The sequence below is a fragment of the Lampetra fluviatilis genome, chromosome 37 (genome assembly GCF_964198595.1).
Source record: "Lampetra fluviatilis chromosome 37, kcLamFluv1.1, whole genome shotgun sequence".
In the NCBI taxonomy this organism is placed as follows: domain Eukaryota; kingdom Metazoa; phylum Chordata; class Hyperoartia; order Petromyzontiformes; family Petromyzontidae; genus Lampetra; species Lampetra fluviatilis.
Genome location: NC_136311.1, coordinates 4,210,514 through 4,231,330, shown reverse-complemented (window position 1 = coordinate 4,231,330; position 20,817 = coordinate 4,210,514). Strand labels below are relative to the sequence as shown.

The following is a 20,817-nucleotide window of genomic DNA, read 5'->3' as shown; positions in this document are numbered from 1 at the left end:
GCCTCGGCACCACCACCACCACCCCACACACCCCGGCACCATCAGCCATTGGCTCCCACGGCAGTGACATTCGCGATCACGTGAGCCAAGATTTGTCCGTCCCCTGTTCTCCACGATCCCAACCAAACCCCCCTCCCATCGCCACCCCTCCCCTCCTCCTTCCACCCCCAAACACTGCCTCCTCCACTGCATCAAACGCGGTTTCCGTGTTTCTCTCACCGTGGCTACTGACCCCCCCTCCACTCCTTCTCTGCCTGTGTTCTCCACTCTCTCCCTCTCTCTCTCAAACCCTCCCCTCTCTGCATCCCTCCCTCCCCTCTCTCCATCCACTCCCTCCATCCTTCCCTTCGCACGCCACCTCCTCCCTCCCTCCCCCATCTCTCCCCATCCATAATCTCCCCTCTCTCTCCGTCCCTCCCCTCTCTTCATTACCCCCACCGCCCCCTCTCTCTCCATCACTCCCTCCCCCACTCCATCCCTCTTCCTCCTCCTCCTCTCCCCATGCATCCCCCCCCCTCTCTCTCCATCCCGCATCCCGATTCAACGCCCCCTCCTCCACACATCCCTCGTCACAGTCACCCCCCCCCACCACTCTCCTCCTCCTCACTCCCTCCCTCTATTTCCTGCTCCGCAGCGGTGCACAGATTGAGTGCGAAACGCGGCGTGGGTGCGTGTCTGTGTGAGCGTAGGCAGGCAAGGGCTTTTGCATCGACGGCATCATCGCCATCAGCAACAACAACATCGTCATCATCAGCAGCAGCATCGTCTCAACCATCGACATCGTCATCATAACAGCAGCATAATCAGTAGCATAATCAGCAGCAGCAACATCACAGCATGATCATGATGATCAGCAGCAGCATTTTGTTGCATCATCGTCGTCATTTGTAGCTCTAACATCTTCATCATCGTCGTCGTCACGTGGCAGCATCAGTAGCAGGAGGATCACAATCATCATCATCATCATCACGTGGCAGTGACAGGAGGATCACAATCATCATCATCATCACGTGACAGTGACAGGAGGATCACAGTCATCATCATCATCACGTGACAGTGACAGGAGGATCACAATCATCATCATCACGTGACAGTAACAGGAGGATCACGATCATCATCGTAAGCGATGCATCGACGACGCTCGATCCATTCGCTCACGATACCAGCGACAACGCTCCAGGATTAAGAATCGATTATTTTAAACGAGCGGGGGGGGGTGGTGGTGGTTGTCCCTGCTGGTAAACTCTGCGGCCACTGGAGGCGCTAACAATGCCACCGCCGTGCTCATGAAGAATAATCGGTGCTCCAGTCGAATCGCGACAAATCATCGACTCGCGGCGAGAGGCGTGATTCTTTGCCGGTTTCATCATCATCGTCACCATCATCATCATCATCGTCACATCATCATCATCATCAGCGGCCGCAACGGCACATCGTAATCATCGGTAGCGGCAACAACAGCAGCATCGGCAGCATCTCAACAGCAACATCATCAGCTGGGCACGGACTCCATCGACCCAGCATGGGTGCGGATTCAATGGAAGTGCCTTTGAACGCGACATCGCCTCTTCTTCCCTCCTACTCCCTCCTGCCAGAGAGCTGAGGGAGGGAGGGAGGAGGGGGAGGGAGAGGAGAGAGGGGAGGGAGAGGAGGGGGAGGGGAGAAAAGGAGGGGGGGCGGGAGAGAAGACATTTCCTCCTTAAGCTTCATCACATCAGGTGAGGGCTGAGGAATTTGCCCATCTCTCACACACACACGCGCACATCTCTCTATCTCACACACACACACACACCGCTCTCTCATCTCCTGGCTCGCCGCTCATTTCACGTCTCCCCCTTCTTCTCATTCTCTCTATCTCCACCCCTGCCCCCTACCTACCTACCTCTCTCTCGTGTGTCCTCCACTCATCTTAGTACAGACATTCATTGGTGTCCGGGCAGCAGCAACAAAATAAATCTGGCAAAAATAAAAGGTAAAAAAAATAATTATTATTAAATAATGTGCGTGCCATACGATACGGTAATTAAATTCGTATTATTTGTATATGATCGGCGATTTAAACGTACCAATCTCCGACCAATCTACGCCATTATTACACATTTAAATGTCATCGCATCTTCCCCACCACCAACATTTTGTGTCTCTGTTAAATTATTTAATACAAGACGGCACGTGATAGCACAGATACACACACAGCCACACACACACAGCCACACACACACACGCAGAGGATGTGATGTGATGCGGTGTGGTATGTGGCAAAACCAGGCGCGCCATCACTCCCACCACCACCACCACCAGCAAAATTTGCATCACGGTATCTCCTTCACCTGTGTAGCCACCATCCGGTATGGAAAGCGCGTCGTCAGCATTGAGGGTTGGTGGAATTCGTGTGTACACGCCGCCACCACCACCACCGCACTCACGCACGCGTAGTCCTCGTGAGAGCGAAATTGATTTTACGGGACTCTTAATTTGTTCATCTGCGCGCGATGTAGCGAGCAAAAAATGAAACCCTCTGAGTCTCAAGACTCGTTTTCATGGGGGGTGGTGGGGGGGTCCTGCCACGTTTTCCGCAGTGTTTCGGCATTGGGCGGAGTGGGAGGGGGGGAGATGTTGCTATGTGTCATCCAAATTGAGTCATTTGCTGGTTATTTGCCCGGTATTGGGATGTTTGGCCGATATCAGTTACAATGGAATGATGTGCCTATGTGTGTGTGTGGATTAATGTGGGTGTGTGTGTGATGGGCTGTGTGTGTGTATTAATGTGTGTGTGTGTGATGGCTCTGTGTGTGTGTGTTGGGTATGTGTGTATGTGGATTCATGTGGGTGTGTGTGTGTATTAATGTGTGTGTGTGATGGGTCTGTGTGTGTATTAATGTGTGTGTGTGATGGGTGTGTGTGTGTGTATTAATGTGTGTGTGTGTGATGGGTGTGTGTGTGTGTATATTAATGTGTGTGGGTGTGTGTGATGGGTCTGTGTGTGTGATGGGTCTGTGTGTGTGGATTAATGTAGGTGTGTGTGTGTGTTGGGTCTGTGTGTGTGTGGATTAATGTGGATGTATGTGATGGGTCTGTGTGTGTGGATTAATGTGGGTATGTGTGATGGGTCTGTGTGTGTGTCATGTGTGTGTATTAATGTGTGTGTGTCATGTGTATGCATTAATGTGTGTGTGATGGGTCTGTGTGTGTGTCATGTGTGTGCATTAATGTGTGTGTGATGGGTCTGTGTGTGTGTCATGTGTGTGGATTAATGTGGGTGTGTGTGATGGGTCTGTGTGTGTGTGTATTAATGTGTGTGTGTGTGTGATGGGTCTGTGTGTGTGTGTATTAATGTGGGTGTGTGTGATGGGTCTGTGTGTGTGGATTAATGTGTGTGTGTGTGATGGGCTGTGTGTGTATTAACGTGGATGTGTGTGATGGGTCTGTGTGTGTGGATTAATGTGTGTGATGGGTCTGTGTGTGTGGATTAATGTGTGTGTGTGTGTGATGGGTCTGTGTGTGTGGATTAATGTGTGTGTGTGTGATGGGTCTGTGTGTGTATTAACGTGGGTGTGTGTGATGGGTCTGTGTGTGTGTGTATTAATGTGGGTCTGTGTGATGTGTCTGTGTGTGTGGATTAATGTAGGTGTGTGTGTGATGGGTCTGTGTGTGTATTAATGTAGGTGTGTGTGTGATGGGTCTGTGTGTGTGTGTATTAATGTAGGTGTGTGTGTGATGAGTCTGTGTTTGTGTGTATTAATGTAGGTGTGTGTGATGGGTCTGTGTGTGTGGATTAATGTGTGTGTATGTGTGATTGGTCTGTGTGTGTGTGTGTGTGTATTAATGTGGGTTTGTGTGATGGGTCTGTGTGTGTGGATTCATGTAGGTGTGTGTGTGATGGGTCTGTGTGTGTATTAATGTGTGTGTGTGATGGGCTGTGTGTTTGTGTATTAATGTGGGTGTGTGTGATGGGTCTGTGTGTGTGTGTATTAATGTAGGTGTGTGTGATGGGTCTGTGTGTGTGTGGATTAATGTGGGAGTGTGTGATGGCTCTGTGTGTCTGTATGGAATAATGTGGGTGTGTGTGATGGGTCTGTGTGTGTGTGGATTAATGTGGGTGTGTGTGATGGGTCTGTGTGTGTGTGGATTAATGTGGGTGTGTGATGGGTCTCTGTGTGTGTATGGATTAATTTTGGGGGTGTGTGATGGGTCTGTGTGTGTGTATGGATTAATGTGGGTGTGTGTGATGGGTCTGTGTGTGTGTGTATTAATGTAGGTGTGTGTGTGATGGGTCTGTGTGTGTGTATGGATTAATGTGGGTGTGTGTGATGGGTCCGTGTGTGTGTATTCATGTGGGTGTGTGTGTTGGTTCTGTGTGTGTGTGCATTAATGTGGGTTTGTGTGATGGGTCTGTGTCTGTGTGTGTGTATTAATGTGTGTGTGTGTGATGGGCTGTGTGTGTGTATTAATGTGGGTGTATGTGATGGGTCATTGTGTGTGTGTATTAATGTGGGTCTATGTGATGGGTCATTGTGTGTGTGTATTAATGTAGGTGTGTGTGTGTGATGGGTCTGTGTTTGTGTGTATTAATGTAGGTGTGTGTGTGATGGGTCTGTGTGTGTGGATTAATGTGTGTGTGTGATGGGTCTGTGTGTGTGTGTATTAATGTGTGTGTGTGATGGGTCTGTGTGTGTGTGTGTATATTAATGTGTGTGCGTGTGATGGGTCTGTGTGTGTGTATTAATGTGTGTGTGTGTGTGATGGGTCTGTGTGTGTGTATTAATGTGTGTGTGTGTGTGTGATGGGTCTGTGTGTGTGTGTATTAATGTGTGTGTGTGATGGGTCTGTGTGTGTGTGTATTAATGTGTGTGTGTGATGGGTCTGTATGTGTATTAATGTGTGTGTGTGATGGGTCTGTGTGTGTGTATTAATGTGTGTGTGATGGGTCTGTGTGTGTGTGTGTATTAATGTGTGTGCGTGTGATGGGTCTGTGTGTGTGTATTAATGTGTGTGTGTGTGTGATGGGTCTGTGTGTGTGTATTAATGTGTGTGTGTGTGTGATGGGTCTGTGTGTGTGTATTAATGTGTGTGTGTGATGGGTCTGTGTGTGTATTAATGTGTGTGTGTGATGGGTCTGTGTGTGTGTGTATTAATGTGTGTGTGTGATGGGTCTGTATGTGTATTAATGTGTGTGTGTGATGGGTCTGTGTGTGTGTGTATTAATGTGTGTGTGTGATGGGTCTGTATGTGTATTAATGTGGGTGTGTATGATGGGTCTGTGTGTGTGTATGTGGATGTTATGATTAGGTTTGTGTATAGGTGCGTGCGTGTATGCAAATGTGCGTGTGTGGACGGATCTGTATGTGTAAGGATATGTATTTATAGGTGTGTGTGTATATGAGCGTGTGTGCAAAAGTATGTGTGTATGGACACGTGTGTGTATGTATGTATGGACACGTGTGCGTGTGCAAACGCACGCGCATGTACTGCATGTATACATACCCATTAGAATTGTTAAACCGGCTTGTTATTATTGCCACTACCGCTACGTAACCGGTTACCGCTTTGCCGCACGTGCAAATTAATGCCCGGAGCAATAAAAACGACGATTCGACGGTATGGCAGCAGCAGCAGCTGCAGCTGCAGATGTGGTGAGCGACCCTACTCGAATGGCCATCCAGAGGTGTTCCAGATCGATTCCGTGTCCCGGCGCGGCGGTAGGAACCGAGAGGGGAGGTTGCGGGCGAGTTTCTTAAATCCCCTCGCCCCCAACGCTCCTCTCTGACCCCGCACAAGCTGTTGTCGATGGGGGTGCAACCGCGGTTGAGTTGATGGCAGAGGTCGCAACCGGGTACCCGATACCCGTACCCTACCTGATACCCGGCTACCCGTACCCGGCCGGGTACGGGTACCCGTTTGCGACCCTGGTGCGGCCGGGTACGGGTAGACCGTGAGTCACTGGTGAATAACTGTTTGTCACTCATTTCCCAACGTCTTGTCTCTTTTCACAATTCAAGTTCCTAGAATCAACCTACCCGCGCCTGCAACATGGCTTCATCCCAGAGGTCGCAATCAGGTACCCGATACCCGTACCCTACCCGTACCCGGCCCTGGTGCGGCCGGGTACGGGTACGGGTAAGGAATCAAAACCCGTTTGCGACCTCTGGTTGATGGGCAGGTCGCGACTGATGGGGGTTAAAGTGTGGCTCCCATCACAAAGGTTTTTGCGGGTGAGATCGCGTAAGTGGAAATGTGTCGTTAACACGCCGCCACCCGACGCGGCCGATTTAGTAAGGTTTGTCACGTCAACAAAACGTGGCAATTAGTTGTGACGTACACGTGTCGACCCGTTCGGTTTAGCCGCATTCTTGTACAGGGAAATTGAGTTTTCGGCGTACAGCCGTTTCAATACGGGCAACGAAATGTGTTGTTGTCTATTTGTTTGTGTTTCTCCCTTGTGATGGGACTTTGTAGGATGAACGTTGAGATTTATTAGGTGGCACGGGGTGACCAATAAGGTCTGAATTGGTCTGTAATAAGGCAGGGCACCAACAAGGGGTTGACTGGTATAGTGTAGTGTATAGTGTAGTGTGTAGTGTAGAGTGTATGGTAGTCTGAATTGGTCTGTAATCAGGCAGGGCACTGCCAAAGGGTTGACCGGTATGTAGTAGTGTATAGTGTAGTGTATAGTGTGGTGTATAGTGTAGTGTAGAGTGTATGGTAGTCTGAATTGGTCTGTAATCAGGCAGGGCACTGCCAAAGGGTTGACCGGTATGTAGTAGTGTAGTGTATAGTGTAGTGTATAGTGTGGTGTATAGTGTAGTGTAGAGTGTATGGTAGTCTGAATTGGTCTGCAAAAAGGCAGGGCACCGCCAAGGGGTTGACCGTTGTGCTACGAGCTCAGCCCACCGCTGTGTTGGAGAGCAAATCCACAACATTTACAATTTAGCTACCGTGTGACGTTCCGCTCATAATTAAATCCAGCAACATCGGTGGATTGTTGCCATGAATGTGGTGGGTGCTCTCGCCTCTTTGAAGGCACCCGGCCTGCGAGGAAGAGTAGGCCTAACCACCCTTCCTAGAGGGGGCCTCTCCAGGAGCTCCCCCCCCCTCCGGCAGAGGAGAGGCCTCTCCCGCCGATCGTGGAGTGAGCGGGCACAATTTGAGGGAGACTGCGCGTCTGCCTTCTAAAAACTGAGGCACAAATGGCAAAACGTATTTACCGTGCGGTGACTTGTGCTGCCGCCGTGCCGTTTGTACCTTCGCGCGTGCGCCGATCGGTGCGTTCGTTGCAAAAAACAATTTCCACTAGGAAACGGTTTTTAGTTTCAGTTTTTTCAGTTTCATTTATGAGGTATAACCCTATTCATATTCTTGGTTCTTTCGGTAAAGTGACGTAGAAGGGAAATAATAAAATAATAAAAATATTAAACTATTAAATTCTCACGACGTTTCGATTACAACACAAGCAATCATCATCAGGTGTGAAAACTACGGCAAGAAAATAAAAAAAAAGTATAACCCTGTGAGCCATGCTGCTCTTGACTCGGGTGCAACCGCAACAAACAACAACAACATGAACAAAAAACATTTTAAAGTGGCTACACTTTAAGATGTTTCAGGAACCGGTCGGAGTTGGGGTTAAAATGCTGCGCGTTTAAACGGCGCGTTTGGCGCATTCTGGCTTTGGTTGTCACACACAAAGACCCCCCCCCCCGTCCATAAATGACGTCACGCACCTAGGGGGGGGGGGTAGGGTCAAACATTTGTGACGATATGTGACGAGGGGGGGGGGGGTGAGAAATGTGACGTCACATCAAAATGCGCAACTTTAAATAAATACAGACAACACGTTCTACTTAATTAAATAGACTTTGTAATAAATGTTTTCTCCTACAACATCAGAGTGCAGCGCCACATTAAATACGCACTACAATGACAATAGTTTAAGGCGATTTGAAGCATGTTTTTTTTTGGGGGGGGGGTAGAGCTTTGTGACGTCATATTTGAGGGGGGGGGGGGTCTGACTTTTTGTGACGCCGTGTGACGAGGGGGGAGGGGGGTAAAAAATCGTCCAAAATCGCGTGACGTCATTTATGGACGGGCCCCAATGTCATTCGACCTGGGTGAGTGTCACGTGAGTGATCCTGCACCCCGTGTGCATGTTGACGGGCTGTCGTGCCCGGTCGTGAAATCGAATCTGCCCAGTCTGTCGGCGAAATTCTCCACAGCGCGGCAGAACGATGTCCACGAGGCCGCAAGCACCGTCGTCTCTGACCCCTGGTGCCTCGCGATCATTACCACGCGCATACCCTGCGCTAATGGGCATGACCGGCTTCGTAATGATTCGACTCCGTTCTTCCGCGCGGCCAAACGATGAAAATAACGAGGCCCCTCCCTGGCAAGGGCTGCAATTAAACAATTAAGTAATTGCGCGTGGCTAAGGACCTTAATGGAAATAACAAGAGCCTCTGTAAACACGGAGCGGTGGACAGGAGGGGTTGTTTTTAGGTCGTTGTCCGCCAAGTCTTTGGCTGTTTTTTGCCGTTTCGTTTTGCATCGTGCCTCCGACGTGGTGCTGCTCGCTTTAGACGACGGCCTGTGGAAGGAGATATCACAGAACCACGTCTGAGATCCCCTTTCCGGTGACTTCTTAGCCCCCCCCCCCCCCCCAGTGCCGCCCCATCACTCGAGGAGCGCTGCACTCTCTCCACGCCCTCTGCTGCAGACAGAGACGTTCGCGTGGCGGTCAAGCCGGTGTTGTTGTTTTTGTTCTCGGCACCGCAATGCCTCCAAAGTAAAGCGTGAGCCCAAATGTAATGACGGCGAAGTGAAAACCCAATCTCGGTGTCGTCACGTCCGCACTGAAGAAGCGGAGGTGGCCCTGGCGTGGTGCTGGCCGCCCACCCCCCTGAGCGCTGTGCCCGCCTTCGTAGGCGCTCAGCAACAGCATTTGCCCCAACAGTACGACACGATTTAAAGCTTTCGTGACTGCAGGGATTCATATTCTTGGTTCTCTCGGTAAAGTCACGTAGAAGGGAAATAATACAAATATAAAACAATAAAAATTCTCACAACCTTTCGACTGCAACACAAGCAATCGTCATCAGGTGCAGTCGAAACGTCGTGAGAATTTTTATTGTTTAATAATATTATTTTATTATTTTCCTTCTACGTGACTTTACCGAAAGAACCAAGAATATAGTACGACATGAGTTACACTGTGGATCTCTGTCTCTTTTCACGAGACCACTAACCTTGCCTGCATTCTGCCTCCCTCCCTCCCTCCCTCGCTCCCTCGCTCCCTCCCTCCCTCCCTCGCTCCCTCCCTGTCTCACCGTCATCCCCGGACAGGAATCAAACTGGACCCATGCTGCTCTGTGGCCATGGCACGGAGGACAACCCCTGGGTGAGTGAGGCACCGCCGCCACCACCGGCACGTGGTCACTCTGACGACGCGGCCTCCGGTCGGGCCGACGTCCCCGTCAGTCTTTGCTCCGCGTGCCGGCCAGCTTCTCCCGGAACTCGGAAAATGGCTAGGGACTCGGAGCGAAACGTCGGACGTCGCAGCCGTGTCCGCGCAGCCCGGTGGAGTGGTGCTTGGGGAGCGCGGGCGGTGCAGCTGGACGGGGGTCCCGGGGGCCGGTGCTACCAAGAGAGGGGCGGCAATTGGCATGGGGATGGGGGGGGGGGCGTTGGAAGAGGGGCATTTAGCTCCCTGCAGCAGGGCCCATGCTGACCTCGGTATTATGCCCCTAGGCTCAGTGTTCATCCCTGTGGCTCATGGAGCCAGACTAAGGCTCCCTTTGGGGTTCAATGCGAATTGTTTTGGCTCATAGAGCCAGACTTAGGCTCCCGTAGGACTCAATTTAAATCACTGTGGCGCGTTGAGCCAGGCTGAGGTTCCAATTTAGACCAAACCTGGAGATTTGTCTCGGTCGCCACAGGCAGGCCTACCATCAGAACCGTGCAGTAAAGTTCAGCACGATGCCACCGCAACCTCGCGACTATTTACGTGTACCACACAAGATGGCAGTTCCCCGGACCGCGGGTTGAAGCCATGCAGTTGCTGTGTATGTAGGTTGAACTTCTTTCGCACCATACGTAGTCAACGGCGCTAATCGGAGGTGCGGGGGAAGGACAACAAACTCGGCACAATTCGTTTTCCAGCTGGATTTAAAAGTGCATAGCTGCAGTGGCTTCCTCACATCGGAAGGAAGAGCGTTCCAGACGGACCGCAGAAGCGCATCGGAAAGCGCGCGACGCGGCGGCGACCGTCTTTGTTTCGATGGCCAGCCAAAATGCCGCTGCCGCCGCCACCACCACCACAAGGATGACCAGAGTTTGCGTGTCGCGAAGCGTACGGTGGCCACACCGCAAGAGACACCGCGCGGGGAAGGCAACGGCGGTAGCCTGCGTGCGGCCAGTTTGCGTGATAGGTGTGCGTGGGATCCTCGCAACGTGCGTGGGATCATGAAGTGTGCGTGGGATTGTACAGTCTGCGTGGGATCATACGGTGTGTGTGGAATGGTGCACCGTGTGTTGGCAGAGTACTGTGTTGTGGGGAGCGGTAGTGTGCTGCACTGCTAACCCGGCGACCCGATTTTCGATTCCCGCTAATGGTCAACACCAGTAACGATTATCTGAATCGGTCCTGGGCCTCTCCTAGGTCTACTCAGCCTCAAGTAAGTACCTGGTGCGATGTGTAAACTTCGCCACTGGAAAGACAAAGGCGGCCACCCACCCCCTCGTGTGCCTTCGTAGGTGCTCAATAACGGCACTTGCCTCAACAGTCCGTTAAGGCTATGCAGGGGATCTTTGTCACTGTGTGTGATGGTCGTATGCTTTGCTGACCGTAATAGGTGGTCTAAATCTTGACTTAAAGCTTTCGTGACTGCAGGAATTCATATGCTTTGGGTCTTTCGATAAAGCCACGTAGGTAGAAAAAGAATACAAATATCACGACGTTTCGACCACCTGATGACGATTGCTTGCGTTGCGATCGAAACGTCGTGATGTTTTTATTATTTGTTCTATCTACGTGGCTTTACCGAAAGACCCAAAGAATGGGTGGTCTAAACTTAACTATGAGACGATTTATTTGACCAGGTAAGGCCCACTGAACTCTGGAACCGGCTCATCGCATGGGGATGTATAGCAGTAGCCAAACACTCTGAACGCGTGGTGGTGATGTCGATTGTGATGTCGATGTCGATGGTGATGTCGATGGTGATGTCGATGGTGATGTCGATGGTGATGTCGATGGTGATGTCGATGGTGATGTCGATGTTGATGGTGATGTCGATGGTGATGTCGATTGTGATGTCGATGTTGATGTCGATGGTGATGTCGATGTCAATGTTGATGTCGATGGTGATGTCGATGGTGATGTCGATGGTGATGTCGATGTCGATGGTGATGTCGATGTTGATGGTGATGTCGATTGTGATGGTGATGTCGATGGTGATGTCGATGGTGATGTCGATGGTGATGTCGATGGTGATGTCGATGTTGATGTCGATGTCGATGGTGATGTCGATGTTGATTCTAAACGTGGAGGGAACAACCGGAGGCCCCGGAGAAAAATCCACGCGACCACGGGGGGAGAGAGAGAGAGAGAGACACGCAAACTCCAAATATACAGCAGCAGGCGTCAGGGTCAGGATAAAACTCACGACATCCTGTACACCAGACGAGGTAGTTAACATCTCCTAGCCACCGTGATGATGATGATGAGAGAGACACGCAAACTCCAAATATACAGCAGCAGGCGTCAGGGTCAGGATAAAACTCACGACATCCTGTACACCAGGCGAGGTAGTTAACATCTCCTAGCCACCGTGATGATGATGAGAGAGACACGCAAACTCCAAATATACAGCAGCAGGCGTCAGGGTCAGAAACCACGACCTCCTGTATACCAGGCGAGGTAGTTAACATCTCGCCACCGCGGCGCAAGTCAAGCAACTCTTGCCCCAATAACGTTAGAGGCTATATGGGGATCTCTATCTTTGCCTTTGCGTGATGGTTGAATGAGAGATAGTGTGATGTGTATGTATGAGCACGCAGCTGTGTGATCAGCGTGCGTGTGTGATTGAATGTGTAAGATTGTGTGATGCGAGTGTGCGTCTATGTGTTGGCACGTATTTGTGAGCAAGCTGATGAGTGACGGGGGTTTGTGATGTGCGTGTGTGTAAGTGATGTGCGTGTCGACTCAGCATCAAATGAATATCTGATGCGGTTGTATAAACATCGCCACTGGGGAGACAAAAGCGGTCGGGCGTGGTGCTGGCCACCCACCCCCTCGTGTACCGTGCCGGCCTTCATAGGTGCTCGCTAACAGCACAATCTGTTAAAGGCTGTACGGGGGATCTTTGTCTTTATGATTATATATCTGTGTATGTATGTATGTGTGACGATATGCCAATGCGAGTGTGTGATGCCTATGTATGGATATGTATATTTGTGTGTGAGATGAGCAGTGTGTGTGATGAGATGCCTGTCTGTGTACGTGTTGCGATGATATGCCAGTGTGTGTGTGTGATGCCAGTGTGTGTGTGTGTGTGATGAGATGTCAGTGTGTGTGTGATGAGATGTCAGTGTGTGTGTGTGTGTGATGAGATGCCAGTGTGTGTGTGTGTGATGAGATGCCAGTGTGTGTGTGTGTGTGATGAGATGCCAGTGTGTGTGTGTGTGTGATGAGATGCCAGTGTGTGTGTGTGTGATGAGATGCCAGTGTGTGTGTGTGTGTGATGAGATGCCAGTGTGTGTGTGTGTGTGATGAGATGCCAGTGTGTGTGTGATGGGATGTCAGTGTGTGTGTGTGTGTGATGAGATGCCAGTGTGTGTGTGTGTGTGATGAGATGCCAGTGTGTGTGTGTGTGATGAGATGCCAGTGTGTGTGTGTGTGATTAGATGCCAGTGTGTGTGTGTGTGTGTGTTGAGATGTCAGTGTGTGTGTGTGTGTGATGAGATGCCAGTGTGTGTGTGTGATGGGATGCCAGTGTGTGTGTGTGATGAGATGCCAGTGTGTGTGTGTGTGTGTGTGATGAGATGCCAGTGTGTGTGTGTGTGTGATGAGATGCCAGTGTGTGTGTGTGTGATGAGTTGCCAGTGTGTGTGTGTGTGTGATGAGATGCCAGTGTGTGTGTGTGTGTGTGATGAGATGCCAGTGTGTGTGTGTGTGATGAGATGCCAGTGTGTGTGTGTGTGATGAGATGCCAGTGTGTGTGTGTGTGTGATGAGATGCCAGTGTGTGTGTGTGATGAGATGCCAGTGTGTGTGTGTGTGATGAGTTGCCAGTGTGTGTGTGTGTGTGTGATGAGATGCCAGTGTGTGTGTGTGTGTGTGATGAGATGCCAGTGTGTGTGTGTGTGATGAGTTGCCAGTGTGTGTGTGTGTGTGTGTGATGAGATGCCAGTGTGTGTGTGTGTGTGTGATGAGATGCCAGTGTGTGTGTGTGTGTGATGAGTTGCCAGTGTGTGTGTGTGTGTGATGAGTTGCCAGTGTGTGTGTGTGTGTGATGAGATGCCAGTGTGTGTGTGTGTGATGAGATGCCAGTGTGTGTGTGTGTGTGATGAGATGCCAGTGTGTGTGTGTGATGAGATGCCAGTGTGTGTGTGTGTGATGAGATGCCAGTGTGTGTGTGTGTGTGATGAGATGCCAGTGTGTGTGTGTGTGATGAGTTGCCAGTGTGTGTGTGTGTGTGATGAGATGCCAGTGTGTGTGTGTGTGTGTGATGAGATGCCAGTGTGTGTGTGTGTGATGAGTTGCCAGTGTGTGTGTGTGTGTGATGAGATGCCAGTGTGTGTGTGTGTGTGATGAGATGCCAGTGTGTGTGTGTGTGATGAGTTGCCAGTGTGTGTGTGTGTGTGTGATGAGATGCCAGTGTGTGTGTGTGTGTGTGATGAGATGCCAGTGTGTGTGTGTGTGATGAGTTGCCAGTGTGTGTGTGTGTGTGATGAGATGCCAGTGTGTGTGTGTGTGTGATGAGATGCCAGTGTGTGTGTGTGTGTGTGATGAGATGCCAGTGTGTGTGTGTGTGTGTGATGAGTTGCCAGTGTGTGTGTGTGTGTGATGAGATGCCAGTGTGTGTGTGTGTGTGATGAGATGCCAGTGTGTGTGTGTGATGAGATGCCAGTGTGTGTGTGTGATGAGATGCCAGTGTGTGTGTGTGTGTGTGATGAGATGCCAGTGTGTGTGTGTGTGATGAGATGCCAGTGTGTGTGTGTGTGTGTGATGAGTTGCCAGTGTGTGTGTGTGTGTGATGAGATGCCAGTGTGTGTGTGTGTGTGATGAGTTGCCAGTGTGTGTGTGTGTGTGTGATGAGTTGCCAGTGTGTGTGTGTGTGTGTTGAGATGCCAGTGTGTGTGTGTGATGAGATGCCAGTGTGTGTGTGTGATGAGATGCCAGTGTGTGTGTGTGTGTGTGTGATGAGATGTCAGTGTGTGTGTGTGTGATGAGTTGCCAGTGTGTGTGTGTGTGTGTGATGAGATGCCAGTGTGTGTGTGTGTGATGAGATGCCAGTGTGTGTGTGTGTGTGTGATGAGTTGCCAGTGTGTGTGTGTGTGTGATGAGATGCCAGTGTGTGTGTGTGTGATGAGATGCCAGTGTGTGTGTGTGTGTGTGATGAGTTGCCAGTGTGTGTGTGTGTGTTTGATGAGATGCCAGTGTGTGTGTGTGTGATGAGATGCCAGTGTGTGTGTGTGTGATGAGATGCCAGTGTGTGTGTGTGTGATGAGATGCCAGTGTGTGTGTGTGTGTGATGAGATGCCAGTGTGTGTGTGTGTGTGTGATGAGATGCCAGTGTGTGTGTGTGTGATGAGGTGTGTGTGTGTGTGATGAGATGCCAGTGTGTGTGTGTGTTGAGATGCCAGTGTGTGTGTGTGTGATGAGGTGTGTGTGTGTGTGATGAGATGCCAGTGTGTGTGATGAGGTGTGTGTGTGTGTGATGAGATGCCAGTGTGTGTGTGTGATGAGATGCCAGTGTGTGTGTGTGATGAGATGCCAGTGTGTGTGTGTGATGAGATGACAGTGTGTGTGTGTGTGTGATGAGATGCCAGTGTGTGTGTGTGTGATGAGATGCCAGTGTGTGTGTGTGTGATGAGATGCCAGTGTGTGTGTGATGTGATGCCAGTGTGTGTGTGTGTGTGATGAGATGACAGTGTGTGTGTGTGTGATGAGATGCCAGTGTGTGTGTGTGTGTTGAGATGTCAGTGTGTGTGTGTGTGTGTGTTGAGATGACAGTGTGTGTGTGTGTGTGATGAGATGTCAGTGTGTGTGTGTGTGTGATGAGATGCCAGTGTGTGTGTGTGTGTGATGAGATGTCAGTGTGTGTGTGTGTGTTGAGATGTCAGTGTGTGTGTGTGTGATGAGATGCCAGTGTGTGTGTGTGTTGAGATGCCAGTGTGTGTGTGTGTGTGATGAGATGCCAGTGTGTGTGTGTGATGAGATGCCAGTGTGTGTGTGTGTGATGAGATGTCAGTGTGTGTGTGTGATGAGATGCCAGTGTGTGTGTGTGATGAGATGCCAGTGTGTGTGTGTGTGATGAGATGCCAGTGTGTGTGTGATGAGATGCCAGTGTGTGTGTGATGAGATGCCAGTGTGTGTGTGATGAGATGCCAGTGTGTGTGTGTGTGATGAGATGCCAGTGTGTGTGTGTGTGATGAGATGCCAGTGTGTGTGTGTGTGTGTTGAGATGCCAGTGTGTGTGTGTGTGATGTGATGCCAGTGTGTGTGTGTGATGAGATGCCAGTGTGTGTGTGTGTGATGAGATGTCAGTGTGTGTGTGTGTGTGTGTGATGAGATGCCAGTGTGTGTGTGTGTGATGAGATGCTAGTGTGTGTGTGTGTGTTGAGATGACAGTGTGTGTGTGTGATGAGATGCCAGTGTGTGTGTTGAGATGCCAGTGTGTGTGTGTGTGTTTGTGATGCCAGTCTGTGTATGCGATGAGATGCCAATGGTTGTGTGCGATGGGATGCCTGTCTGTATGCGTGTGTGTGTGTGATGGGACGTGTGAGTGAGTGTGTGTGTGCTGGGACGTGTGAGTGAGTGTGTGTGTGATCAGACGTGTGAGTGAGTGTGTGTGTGCTGGGACGTGTGAGTGAGTGTGTGTGTGCTGGGACGTGTGTGTGTGCTGGGACGTGTGAGTGAGTGTGTGTGTGATGGGACGTGTGAGTGAGTGTGTGTGTGTGCTGGGACGAGTGTGTGTGTGTGTGTGCTGGGACGTGTGAGTGAGTGTGTGTGTGTGCTGGGACGTGTGAGTGAGTGTGTGTGTGCTGGGACGTGTGAGTGTGTGTGTGTGATGGGACGTGTGAGTGTGTGTGCTGGGACGTGTGAGTGAGTGTGTGTGTGTGCTGGGACGAGTGTGTGTGTGTGTGTGCTGGGACGTGTGAGTGAGTGTGTGTGTGTGCTGGGACGTGTGAGTGAGTGTGTGTGTGTGCTGGGACGTGTGAGTGTGTGTGTGTGATGGGACGTGTGAGTGAGTGTGTGTGTGCTGGGACGTGTGAGTGAGTGTGTGTGTGATGGGACGTGTGAGTGAGTGTGTGTGTGTGCTGGGACGTGTGAGTGTGTGTGATGGGACGTGTGAGTGAGTGTGTGTGTGATGGGACGTGTGAGTGAGTGTGTGTGTGCTGGGACGTGTGAGTGAGTGTGTGATGGGACGTGTGAGTGAGTGTGTGTGTGTGCTGGGACGTGTGAGTGTGTGTGATGGGACGTGTGAGTTAGTGTGTGTGTGATGGGACGTGTGAGTGAGTGTGTGTGTGATGGGACGTGTGAGTGAGTGTGTGTGTGCTGGGACGTGTGAGTGTGTGTGATGGGACGTGTGAGTGAGTGTGTGTGTGCTGGGACGTGTGAGTGTGTGTGTGTGATGGGACGTGTGAGTGAGTGTGTGTGTGATGGGACGTGTGAGTGAGTGTGTGTGTGATGGGACGTGTGAGTGAGTGTGTGTGTGCTGGGACGTGTGAGTGTGTGTGATGGGACGTGTGAGTGAGTGTGTGTGTGCTGGGACGTGTGAGTGTGTGTGATGGGACGTGTGAGTGAGTGTGTGTGTGATGGGACGTGTGAGTGAGTGTGTGTGTGCTGGGACGAGTGAGTGTGTGTGTGTGCTGGGACGTGTGAGTGAGTGTGTGTGTGATGGGACGTGTGAGTGTGTGTGTGTGATGGGACGTGTGAGTGAGTGTGTGTGTGATGGGACGTGTGAGTGAGTGTGTGTGTGATGGGACGTGTGAGTGAGTGTGTGTGTGCTGGGACGTGTGAGTGTGTGTGATGGGACGTGTGAGTGAGTGTGTGTGTGCTGGGACGTGTGAGTGTGTGTGTGATGGGACGTGTGAGTGTGATGGGACGTGTGAGTGTGTGTGTTGGGACGTGTGAGTGTGTGTGTGTGTGATGGGACGTGTGAGTGTGTGTGATGGGACGTGTGAGTGTGTGTGTTGGGACGTGTGAGTGTGTGTGTGTGTGATGGGACGTGTGAGTGTGTGTGATGAGACGTGTGAGTGAGTGTGTGTGTGTGCTGGGACGTGTGAGTGTGTGTGTGCTGGGACGAGTGTGTGTGCATACTGGGTACCGAGGTTTGTGAGGGGGGGGGGTCATGTCCCGGTCTCCTAGCAACCGTATCCATGACGTCACCACGTGGAGAATCTTCTCTGGGTGCGTGTGGAGCAATCGGCGCCTTATTTTAGTTTTTGCTCAATTACGATGCTGCCCCCCCCCCTTCTCCACTCCATACCTTCTCTAGCCCCCCCCGCCCCCACACAAAAAAACCCTTCCCCAATGTTCTGCACCCCATCGTCAGCTCATCCCACATTAATCTCTGCTTCTTATTCTTTTTAAATGAAGGGCAGGCTCACCCCGCCAGAGCTGCGTGCCACAGTGTGTCTGTGCGCGCGCGCGTGTGTGTGTGTGTGCGAGTCGTGTGTGTGTGTGAGTCGTGTGTGTGTGTACCATGTGGTGCTCCATGTGTCTGCGTGTCACGTGTATCGGTGTGTTTCCACGTGTGGACCATGCGAGTCTGCGTGTGTCTTTGTGTCTCTACGTCTGTGTGTACATCACACCCCGCGCGGAGCAGTCGGGCACGGTGGTTAGCGCACCGCACTACGAACCGGGCTACCCCAGTTCGATTCCTGCTCCGGGCCAACAACGGTGGATGATTATTTGAACTCAGCCCTGGGCCTTCCCTAGGTCGGCCCAGCCTTAAATTGATACCTGGTGCGGTGTGTAAAATATCAGCAGTGGCCACCCACCCCCTCGTGTGCTGTGCCGGCCATCAGAGCTGCTCGCAAACGGCACTTGCCCCAAAATGTTGTGAGTGCTATAGAGGTTTCTTTTGTCTTCGTATTTACAATAGTAGTATCATCATGATTGTCATCATGATCAGCATTAACTGCGTGCGTATTAGCAGCAGCAGCAGCAGAGCCATTGTCAATAGAATCAGCAGCAGCAGGATTATTGCGATTTTTTTTTTATAATCATCATCAGCTGGGTGTTCGTCTTCGTCATGTCTCCTGTCCAACATGTACAGTCTTTTATCAATATTGTGCACAGGCCACCGCTTCTGGTCTTGGCATTTGCCAAATCTTGAGGAGTACATTGTGGTGCTGCAGGGCATCTCAGGAGATGTGATCTATGGTTTGCTTTTGGGTAAAAAAAAAAGTCATCATTTTTTTGGGGTGGAGCGGTGGCGCAGTGGGTCAAGCGCTCATGTGCCACCGTTTGGCTCGGAGCACAGAGCCGGCACCACCGAAATACCTGGGTTCAAATCCAGGTGATTGAAATACCTGGGTTCAAATCCAGGTGATTGAAGCGCGTTCTCAAGAGTGCCCAGCCACCGAATAACCGCACGGAATACAATCGTCACGTTACGTTTGGCTCTGCACTTAATTTCAGCTTGCAGGATTAACTTATCGGTTTGACTTGTCACCGCATGAACATTACTCTCGCTAGCAGAGTGGGTGGGGGGAGCGCTGCTGCCCCCCATACTGTGTGCAGGACAGAGTGTCCCTTAAAGGAGGGACCTCAACGGAAGCTTTCTGATGTTCGCTTCCGGGTGCCGTTCGGACTCTCCGTCTTCATGAGATGATGCCAACAGCACAATCTGGGGATCATATTTTAGGGGAAAAAACTGAAAAGCAACCGCAGCGATCATAACACAGAGACAATGGCCCCCTGCCATGGGAATGTGGAATTTCCACCGGCGGTTTCGGGCCGTCAATAAAGATGGGAAGAGGGGAGTCGACCCCGAGCGGGGGTCGTGACTCTCGTGCGCTGCGCGTGGTGTGGAAGGTGTCACTGCGTGTGTAGAGACTCTCCTCCTCCTACTTCTGCTGCCCGTCGCCCTTCTGTAAAAAACGAGATGCGCGAGGCGAGACAGCCCTCGTAATCGCATCGCGGCGTTTAAATCGCGCGTGATTTCTTGACACGTAGGCTTTCGCGACCAATATTAGTCATAATATAGGTTTTTGGGTCAGATCGCGTTATTTGTAAATGTGTCGTAACCTTCCACCACACGACACGGCCAAACAGTAAACAAATATGTCACGTTTTTCAAAGGACAAATAATAATTCACTTCTTTAGCCCACCGGTGTGTTGAAGAGAGAATCAACAGCATTTTTAAATTTGAGTACGAACGTTCCGTTAATGAGCTCAAGCCATTCTGACTCTGCTGATGAGGCACTGAATGCCAAAACCCTGTCCAGAGTTTGCTTGTGTTAAACCAACGCTACTAAAAAAAGATGTTTTAATTCCAGAAGTTAGGCCATGTGGCTGATGGGATGTGTTAAAAAAACGAGTTTGTTTTGAATGCGGAGAGACAAATGTGAGAAGGGAGGCATCTTGTCTGCTTTCTTACTTGATTTATGGTCATTTGTGGACTTAATGCGGCGACCACATCTTGTCGCTCATCAGCATTCTGCCGCTCTTCCCAGAACTCCTCCATCCTTCGCCTCCCGTCTCTCCCCTCCCCCCTTTGATGTCTCATCCCTAACTTACGACATCCCCCCCCCATCCCGTTTCATCTTGCTCCTCCTAAGTCAGCGCCCTCTTTCTTGATCTGCGATCATTCTCTTCAGCCTTCTAATACCCCCACGTGCAAGCACAAAAAGCGAAGCCCAAACACTTAACGAAGCAAAGTTTCAGCCCTTCAAATGAAAACATAAAATATAATTTCGACTGTCATGCCACAAAAATGTATCTGAGTGCTCAAGTTTATTTTGTTGAACCATGCAAAAGCTCAAGGGGGAGACCATTATAATCTAATTTGCAAGAATAACCTGGGTCGACAAAAAAAAACCAGTACGGCAATGAAGTAAATAGAGATCCGAGCAACAGACACCGCGTGACGGTGTCTCCGATTCGTACGGTGGGCTTCGTACGCTGCACGGCCGGCTACGTACGGTGCAAAAGAAGTCCAACGTGCATGACGTGACCCTGTCGCAGGGTTCGGTGGGAAAGCGTCGCCGCTCCGACTGACCGTGTGCGGTCCGCCGGCGGTTACTTGCCAGCGGTCTCGGAAGTAGCTCTTTGACATCTCCTTTCGCGTGACGTTCTACTCGGGCAGGCCGATGCCGCCCCCCCCCCGCTCCCCGCGGTTTCCGTCGTCGCGTGGCGTGGCGTGACGCCAGCAGAGGATAGAATTGGATTTTTTTTATTGTTTTAAAGAAAAAAAATAACAATTTTAAAAAAAATACGTAATTTTTTTTTAATCAACGGGATTTTATTGCAGACGTGGCATCGCGTTCAAGTGGCGCGTTGGGTGCGCGCGCTCACGCGCTCTCCGCCCCGCGATCGCCTCTCTATTCACGGCCGTTCTTGCGCAAATGAAAAATAGATTTTTGCATTAA

The 20,817-nt window shown here is 50.8% G+C and overlaps 1 protein-coding gene across 5 annotated transcripts in view; it reads left to right on the top strand.

Moving 5' to 3' along the window:
* Positions 1–1,662: 1,662 nt before the first annotated feature.
* Positions 1,663–20,817, top strand: part of KDM2B (lysine demethylase 2B) — an 87,383-nt gene continuing 68,228 nt past the window's right edge. For 4 of the 5 annotated variants that reach the window (XR_013639644.1, XR_013639645.1, XM_078873657.1 and 1 more), the window contains exons 1-2: positions 2,292–2,377; positions 9,337–9,391. Coding sequence is in view for 2 of the 5 variants with exons in the window: in XM_078873657.1 (XP_078729783.1) it covers positions 2,351–2,377; positions 9,337–9,391 (82 nt within the window). In the remaining 3 variants the exon portion in view is untranslated. Of the gene's footprint in view, positions 1,719–2,291; positions 2,378–9,336; positions 9,392–20,817 lie in introns of those variants that run through there. The other variant, XM_078873658.1, reaches the window with a different exon arrangement.